At 37.8% G+C, this 9414-nt stretch overlaps 1 protein-coding gene across 2 annotated transcripts; it reads right to left on the bottom strand.

Annotated features, from left to right (window-relative positions):
- Positions 1-1720: 1720 nt before the first annotated feature.
- Positions 1721-9368, bottom strand: SLC2A8 (solute carrier family 2 member 8). 2 transcript variants are annotated; one of them, XM_084494189.1, is made up of 10 exons: positions 9184-9368; positions 8798-8957; positions 7816-8022; positions 5983-6082; positions 5630-5841; positions 5027-5170; positions 4356-4464; positions 3185-3358; positions 2429-2574; positions 1721-2270 (listed from the first exon to the last, which is right to left on the bottom strand). In XM_084494189.1, the coding sequence occupies exons 1-10, from the start codon at positions 9240-9242 to the stop codon at positions 2136-2138; spliced, it is 1446 nt and encodes a 481-aa protein (XP_084350315.1). In that variant the 5' UTR covers positions 9243-9368; the 3' UTR covers positions 1721-2135. The 2 variants fall into 2 exon arrangements, with proteins under 2 accessions (XP_084350315.1, XP_084350316.1); XM_084494190.1 differs by having other exon boundaries at positions 2456-2574; positions 9184-9323.
- Between the last annotated feature and the right edge of the window lie 46 nt (positions 9369-9414).

Genomic DNA, 9414 nt, shown 5'->3' on the forward strand with positions numbered 1-9414 from the left:
TACTGGGCTGGTCAACTACATATATATTTAAACAGTTCCTAGTAGGGCAGGTAATAGGTTAGGTTGCACCCATAGGAATTGTAGCATCGTTATACATGGCCAAGGCTGCTGCGCCTGCCATTTCTTCTCTGCTGTTCTAGGTGTACTTGGACAAGCCAGTTTCAAGCTCTTGCAGGCTTTCCTGATTTGTATTTATGGCTTGTGCTTGCAGATGCAGGAGTGTCCCCAGAGCTGTGGCTTAGTCTGCATTTGAAACCTAGCCCTTGGATTTGGATTTTTTTGTGTTTGTGTGTGTGTATATATATGTGTGTGTGTGTGTGTATATATATATATATATATATATACGTGTGTGTGTGTGTGATACTGACTAGTGTCATTATTAACAATTTTGATGTCATGGTTCATTTGCCCAGTGCTTGCTAATTCTGTTAAAGCAGTTTTCTCAGATACTTAGGCATAGTCTGAATTTGTGGAGAAATAAATTATACCCTGAGAACTAAATAATACTAATAAATAATACAAGGAGCTCTTATGCCAATAGACAGTAAACATCTGTACTAGCATGCAGGGTAGAAAGTATGCGTATTATTACAGTTGAGCACAGCCACTTCACCAGGCTGTTTAATACCTAGCTGTTTCACTTTGTTGTTGCTGACCTGCAACTGACTGACACCCTGTTTGCTAGTGAAACCATATTAGCCTATGATTTCAGGAAAAAAAATAAGAGGTTATTTTTGTGTGTATTTATAACTCTACTAGATATATATACAGTTGGATGGAAAATTCTCTAAAGGTTTATGCAGACAGTATTACCAACCTGCAGTGTCAATTTTAACAAAGTCTTTGAATGTTGGCAGACTGTTTTTGTAATTTAATGACTGATATTGCTAAGTTGCTGAGTTTGTGATCAAAACCTCTTTAATACCACCTGTCTTAAATACTGATGTATTATCATTGTTTTTAATGTCATGTGATAGTGCGTATGGTTTGTGTTTTAGATGTAGCATCCAAATAGAAACATTCCTATCACAGCTGGAACTGTTTTAAGTGCAATTTATTGTTTTTGTGAAGGAGGAAGAGAAGACTTATTCCTACATATGTAATAAACTTTACATCTATTCTTTCTTTCGCAGTTGCAGGACTAATGGCTTCTCTAAATTTGGTTCATCAGTCAAGAGAAATTAAAAAGAAAAGGGGTAGAATGGCTGCCAACAGTGATGGATTACTACTTCTAGTTGAGTTCTGTAGAAAGTGTTTCAAACATGTCATTCACTTAAGTACTGTCACAGCTGCTGAGATTGGTGCTTGTATCTTAAGCATTACCCATCTTTGACGAGAGCTATAATTCAGCATTGGTTTGTGTTTCTGGGCTTTTAAGTCTTTCAGGACTCTCCAGTTGTAGATCTTTACCCCTTAACTTAAGGCTACAAAAGATGGATTTCCTCCATTTTTCTGGCTTTATATAGGTGTATTGTCTTAGTCTACAAGATCTATTGATTCTTTTTGAAAAAGAGACTCCAAAATACATTCTGCTGAGAGTTACAACCCATCTTATGATTTAAATGCATTCCTAGCCAACCTGACAGCACTAGGACAGATAATGCCTTCATCTCCCTTTGAGATCTAGACTTATTTCCTTGGTCAGGTATCCCAGATACTGAAGTAGTACCACACAAAAGGGAGAAGTCACAGTCTGAAATAAAAATTATCCAGACTATCATTAGTTTCTTCATATGCCATCAGGAAAAGGTACAGAAGAAGGAATTGTTTTTATTATTATTTATAAAATTAGATCTTAATTTAGTTATTAGAGAAAAAGATTAAACATGCTTTCTTTTCCATTACAGTCAGTCTGCACAAGGTAGGGGAAAATAAACAAAAAAACACGGCAATTTAAGAAAGAGTATGTTTAAGACTTACACAAGGAAGATATACTACAGTGAACATACAGAGATAATCAAGTTGCATGTACATACCAACATGCAACATGGGAGGAGAAGGAAAAAAAACATTTTACAAAAATTCATTAAAACAATTTGATAGGAAGTTGTGTAACTATCTGCCATGTGAGTCAGTTTTAGCAACAGCACCATAGTTCATGATATAAAGCTTTCATATCAATAACAGTCTCAGACTTAAGATCTTCTGAAGTGGGCTTCAATCTGTTCCAGGGTCTGTCCTTTTGTTTCAGGTACATAAAAGGCTGTAAAAATCACACTGAGGCAGCAGAAGGCAGAGAAGAGCCAGAATGTGCCATAGGATATTAAAGCCTGAGGGAAGGGAAACAACAGCAAAATATTATGATAAATTGTTACTGTGCAACTACAATCTGGGCCACCAGAGAAGACTGGCCCAGTGCTCTCTCAGAATCATCTTAAATAAATTTTCTTATGAAAAGAAATACTGGATTGTATTTTATGATGCTTACTATCAAATCATGAAATTCCTTAGTTACCAAGAATGCCATAACCCAGTTTGTTAACACACAGGCGCCACTAGATATGCCCCTAGCTTTAAGTGGGAAAATTTCAGACATCACCAGCCATGGAACAGGACCCCAGCCAACAGCAAAACCTGAAATTACAAACAGAAGAGATTAAATGCAAGTTAAGTATATTTCAAAGGGAAAAGTGAATGATGGTCAAGTTAGGCAAGTAACTCCACATTCTAGGCTGATTCTGCAAAAAAGTGCCTCTAGCAAAAGCCTGCAGTTACTGACTTGAGGGTGGCCTACTATATGCTATTGCACTTTATGTCAAATTTCTTACAACAATAGTCTTAACAAGCAAAATTTCTTATTGAGAAGCTTCTGAAGCTACTTAAAAATTAACCTTGTTTCTTACTGCTGCTTCCTTGTACTGTCACAGAATTCAGTATGGCTCAGATACTACCAAAGACTCTTCGTTCCATTAATGACTACAGAGTAATTCAAACTGAGCGATTACTACTTAGTATTACAAGAAGGAGGTATAAATTGATTTTCCATGACATCAGCTTAATTACTTTACTGCTGGCTTGAGCAGCAGGGTTATGAATTCCCAGCCTAACTTTGTCTCATACACTAAAAAGCTCTGTCGAACAGAACTCCATTTATCAATAATATGACATTATGGCACAAATTTGTCACATTCAACAGCAATTATGAGTGTCATGTAATGTCTGCTTAGAAGCTTGTTCCACTCACCAGCAACAAAGAGCCCTAGGCTTACTACTGCAAGCCAGGATAGGTTGTTTTCTGTTCCTGGGGATACTGAGTTTAGAGTGAAACACAGATTAGCATTTGATGAGTTGTTCCCATGTGGAAGGACCATTTTAAAGTAAAGCCCAAACAATGCAGTACTGACAGCCATGATGATCCCTGAAAAGTAAGCAATAACCATGTTGTCACTGATCACTGCATAAGTACTCTTCTTTCTGAGAGCCAAAACACAGGTGCTCAGCCAAATACAAAATATGCTGGTCCTAGCAAAGTGTTTCTAAAAAGATAGTGTTCTTGGAAACAAACATTGGCTTAGACAAGAGTGAAAGATACCAGAAAATCATTCCATGCATTAGACAAACAAAAGTCCTTAAAGCAGTCATTGCTATTGAGTGTGCAATGCAACAACTATATCAAACAACTGGGGGGGGGTGGCATATTTATTTGTAAAGTTAAATTTCTTTAAACTACATGCGGCCTTGTGTAAGCAGCACAACACTCCATGAATGTAGCTACAGCTATGGAGAAGCTACTTGAAATGTCCACTTCTGGACACCTTAGGTAGCAGAATGTATTGTGTCTTCATGACCTAGCTACTCCAAAGTATGAACTGGCCTGGTAAAATGACAAAAAGGATAGCCATACACAGGTTTAAGGGGCACCGCTTACAATGAGTTCTGACATACAATCAGAAATTGTGTCCAAAGAATACATTAGGTTAAATACCATACACTATAAACACTAGTATTAGGTTGTAGTTAGATATTAGGAAGAACTTCTTTACTGAAGGGGTTGTTAGGCATTGGAATAGCCTGCTGAGGTCTTTAAAAGATATTTAGATTTAGAACTTAGTGATATGGTTTAGTGGAGGACTTGTTAGTGTTAGGTTAGAGGTTGGACTAGATGATCCTGGAGGTCTCTTCCAACCCAGATGATACTGTGATATGGCTATGGCCAATCAAAGTCAAACAATCAAATTGTGTACGTATAATGTGACAATTTCCTCTTATGACTTTAGAGTTTCAGTCCATAGTTAAATTATAAAGCAAACCACTTAAGATACATAAATTGTAATACTTAATTCCCCCAACAGTTACAAGACTTTCTGGTACTCTATATAGTTCTTTTTCTAACTGAAGTCAGTAGTATGTTTTACCAGACATGTAAAGCAGCACTTTCCGTCCAGTTTTATCTATGATAAGTGCAGCCACAGCAGTGAAACATACTTGTACAGCACCCACAACAACAGAAGCCATTCTGCTGTCCTGAAATAAAGTAAGAGGCCGGGAGAAGAATTTGCTTTTTCAGGCTGATAACACGTTCACTTATTAAGCGTTAAAGATGCATTTGTTTCTCGACTCTGGAGGAAGAAAAGCTATCCCACAGAAATCAATGGGGAGGGGAGGGGGGGAGAGAGAGAATCTTAAATAAATAAATAAAAATAAATGACAATGTCAAGATTAATTAACATAACATACTGGTCTCTTAATAAACTTTAAAACACGTCACAGCTTCTCACAAGAGTTTGACTTTCTCTGAAGCATTGGATTTGTAACTGTACTAAAAAAGTTATGAATTAAGATGACTATAACAAGAATTTCTATCAGTAGCAAAGTTTCACACACAACATACTTCCCCCCAAAAAAGTCACATTCAGATATGCCAGAGTAACATAGTCAAGAGGGTATCTATAACCCAAAACCCAAACTGTTATCTATGATGCAGGCAGGATCGGCATCAAGTCAGTTTGCTACATTTTAGACTTACTCAGTACCTACTAAACTCAAACAACAGACATTTACCAATCTGGCAACACAAACTGATTACCTTGAAGTTTGCATCTTCAAAGATAATTTCTGCATAAAACATAACTGCATTAATGCCTGTTACTTGCTGAAGGAACATCAGAGCCATACCAATAAGAAGTGGCCTGTAGATTGAAGGATTCTTAAATTCATAGAGGTTTAGTCCCTGTTAAAAAAATGAAGTAATGATTCCATGAAAAGTTCGATATTTTAAATTAGAGATCACCAACAAATGATGCATTTGGACAGGGGCAAGAGGAAGTGCTTTTATATAATACAAACAATAGGAAATCAGTGTTAGAGATGTTGAATAATCCTACAAAACTGCTAGATAAAGAAAAACTAGATATCAATCAGAATAGATAATTACCAAGATCATGAGCTTGACTGCTACTCAGGCATACCAATGGCAACCAACAGTGATAGTTTCAGCTGAAAGGTAGTGGAAAAAAAGGCTCTAAATCTCACTGATTCTTAAATTTTGTTTGTATGAGGAAACAGGTTTGGACTGATGTTTTTAGAAAAGGCTACTAGGCAAGCAACAGTAAAAAAAAAACTTTTAATTACACTGTTTGCTTTCAGATAGTATTCAAAAAAAAATTTAATGTAATCAGATTCTCATCACCTCCTCCTCAACATTAGCTTTGATCTGCCTACATTCCCATTCATGGTCCATATATGGTCCCCGCAGAAACTGTAAAGAAGCTATGGCTTCTGCGTGTTTGTTCTGATTCAGCAGAAATCTTGGTGTTTCAGGCATGAAGGACATCAACAAAAGCATTATGCAGGGTGGAAAAGAACACAACACTGCCAGCCAGTGCCATTTCAGTGTTATTCCTGGTGAAAAAAAAGAAAAAAAGAAAAAAAGAAAAAAAAAAAAAGAGACTGTGAACATTAGCTAGTTTTGATTCCTTAGTGTAGTTCTTTCATTACATGTACTAACTCTTTATCGTCATTTTAGACCCCTAACCCCAATACCTGCAATGTAGGCTCCAAGTATGCCAGTTACCACCATCAGCTGAACACAAGAGCCAAGCATACCACGGACTTTTGTATGAGATATTTCAGATATATACACCTAAAACATAAGGAGAAAAATCTAATTATTTCTACCCAGTTTTGGATCAAGAATTTGAGAAGTAATTCATTTCTGAAATACAGATATACTTTCTAGTGACTCCCCTCTTTAAAAAAAAAAAGCCTTAAGTAAAATGGCGTGAGTAGAAAAGTACCATCACAGAAATGCACATTGGCATTATGGAAAAAACATGGAGAAAGGGGAGGCCCTAAAACAGAAAAATGCTGATGTATCAGCATCCCACATATGACCAAACTGGCATTAGTAAGGGCTTCTTTTGTTAGCCATATCAACAACAAAAGCATTCTGGTGCTTGGGACAGTCTTGCATGAACACATGGCCCACATCACCTATAAAACTCTTTGCAAATGAAAGTTGAAAATTTTTCATTCAAAGTAAAGACTGCGTATTATGGCATTCTCCATGAAGTCCTCAACTGACAGTCGCTCATCTTAACATACATGAACAGCAAACATATCTGCTCCAAAATTAGGGAACAACTTAATTTTTTTAGTTCGTTAAAAAAAAAAAAAAAATATGCTGATCCTAAGTCAACAGCTACAGCTCACCAGTATACACAGAAACATAGAAGAGAAATCCCTCATGTTTACAGATGCATTTTTTTTTCCAAAGTTACAATTTTAAGTTTTTCAAGAAGAAAAATAAGTAATCCTTAGGTCAGGAATAGTTTACAGCTACAAAACCATGGTATTACAGGTAACATTTTCCTCCCTCATCACTGCAGTCATATAGATCTTTTACTGTTGGCTGTGGATGAATGCCTTTGCAAACGGGAACTTAAAGCTTGGCTCCAGGAAACAAAGAGAAAGCAGTTGTTCATAAAGAAAACAGTTCCTTCATACGCATTAGCACAGCAGATTGCATTCAGCAATGGAGAACGTTGTACAAGATTATAATTTAGATCCCACTGATGAAATATTTTGTTTGTTTGTTTTTTATAACTATCCAGATTGGTAACTGAACATTTATTCTGCACTTCACCATGACTTCTTTCCCTTTTATTTTCAGTTTGCTTTTTTACTTCAAAAGCAAGAAATGCTGGAACCACCAGAAAAGAAACAAGCTTGAATTCTGAAATTCTAGATAGTTTATTTCATACTGCCACTAGATCCAATAGGCAAATTATACAGAAATAAAAAAGACAACAAGAGAATGAGTTCTTTCCATTAACCTAGTGCACAGATATTTCTGAATGCATGTGAAAAGTTAATGTTCCAAAGACAGCAGTTAAATGGAAGGAGTAGTCACTGCTTGGTATTGCGCTAGAATGAGTGAGTGAGCATAGATTGAAAACCTAAGTTTGGTGAAATACAAGACTATTAGAAGTAGATGGTAATAGCAAAAACAAGCAAACAAAAATCCAACTTCAAGAGATATAGCTACACAATATTAAAACAAACAGAAGCAATCAGATAGTAAGGACAGACTAAAAATCTGAAGGATCAAATGACTGTACTAAGAATGCATAATGCAGAAGTGCTATTAGAATAAATAAAACATTTCTGTATTTTTTTCATGACTAAAAACATGCAAAAACATGATCCTGTAAAAATCAGTTTATTTTAAATCCACAGACTGCCTTGGCTAGAGTTAGTTACTGCATCCAAGCAACTTATGATAACATTATGAAATAACAACCATTCTCCTAGAAAAGCTTTAAAAACAAATAAAACAAACAAACCACTCACCAACAGAAATAATGCCTTACTTACCGGAACAACAAGTGAAGTAATTCCGCTGGCTAAGCCAGTCAGTATTCGTCCAAAATAAAGCATCCAGACATTCTGAGCTGAAATAATAACTACATATCCAGAGACATACGGTATTGAGCACAGCATTAGACTCAGCTTTCTCCCAACTCTATCCACAAGATAGCCTCCCAGTATTCCTCCAGCAGCAGCTCCTAATGTTACTACAGACTTCAAAAAAAGAAGTTTAAAAATACGTATGCATATATTTATACATATATGCATATAAATAAAAACATTTTTGTTGTTGTTTTTGTTTTTAAAGTAAATAGCAGCTTCTGAAAAAGAAAATTGTACAAGAGCATGCAGGTGTTTTGAAAACCAAAATAAACACTAAATTCCTAATCAAACCATAGCCAAGAAGCACTACTCACCACAACTGAGCAGCAAGTAATTTTCAGATCACATACATGTACAAAGCTCTTTCAATGAAGAAAATAAAACAGCAGTAACCTTTTTAATCTGTCTACAAAGCCATTCATTCACAAACGGGCCTTCAAACTGTTTTAAAGCCCTGAAGAATATTGTCTTGAATAACCTGAAGTCCAACCTGTACCAAAAGCAAATATTCCCTATGTTGACAGATTACACCTAATCTACTAAAGAGTCGATTTTCTGTGGTCCCCTGACAGGCTCAACTGAGAAAGCTGAGAATTCTCACAAGATTTTTTATCATCAAAAGTAAGTTCAAATAACATGGGCATTTACTAATATATGCTAATTGAGGGTCATCACAGCACAACATCACCGTCATTCAGGAAAAATCTGAATCAATCACTGATCTCACAAAAAAAAAAAAAAAAAAAAAAAAAAAAATCATTAACAAGATCCACATTTATCCTTGTTCTTAAGAGGAGTAAAACCCCCTCATGTAAACAGTGTCTTCTTTACCTACACTTTAAATTGAAATCACATAACAGTAACACTTCATCATACAGAAACTTACCCCAAACCACGATGCTTGACTGCTGTCTAATCTTAATGCAGGATCATTGATTTCCCTCAGCTCTGGTATAACAGGTGAGCTATAGCCTAGCACGAAGCCAAAGCTAAGTGGTCCTAAGACAGCAGCAAACGTGGCCAGGTACAGCTTCTTGTTTTGCACTCTGAGGCAAAAGAGACGAATGAGAAGGATCGCGCCGCCTCCAGCCCCTCTCACAAGGGCCGCTAATACCCAGACGGGCCTGACAGAGGTCCCGACCCCGACCTCGCATCCGTCACGTTCCCCCCCCCCCCGCCCCCCGCCCCGATACCGGCCGCAGACGATCTCCAGGGCAGTGAGCGCTGCCTCCGAGCCAGCCAAGACGGCACGGCCGCAGCGCCCGCGCTCACCTCTGGTAAGCGTCCGAAGCCGGGTAACCCAGCAGGTACCGCGACTCCTCTGCCGCCATGCCCCTACCGCGGGGTGCGCCTCGGCGCGGCCAGCCCTAAGCACTTCTGCACGAACAGCCGGCCGCGCTACCGGGCAGGCACCGGCCCTCGGGACAACGCCGACCCCAGAGGGACACCGCGCCTCTTGCGAGCCCTAGTTCAGACGGAAGCGGCGGGAGCGCGGCAGCGGGG

This window comes from Aythya ferina (genome assembly GCF_964211825.1).
Source record: "Aythya ferina genome assembly, chromosome: 20".
NCBI lineage: Eukaryota > Metazoa > Chordata > Aves > Anseriformes > Anatidae > Aythya > Aythya ferina.

Coding starts and splice junctions, on each gene's coding strand:
- SLC2A8 (XM_084494189.1), bottom strand. CDS start 9,242: ATGGCGGCAGAGGAGTCGCGGTACCTGCTGGGTTACCCGGCTTCGGAC. Junction 8,023..8,797: donor GTCAAGCATCGTGGTTTGGG/GTAAGTTTCTGT, acceptor CTTTTTTTGAAG/TCTGTAGTAACATTAGGAGC. Junction 6,083..7,815: donor TTACTTCACTTGTTGTTCCG/GTAAGTAAGGCA, acceptor CTTATGTTTTAG/GTGTATATATCTGAAATATC.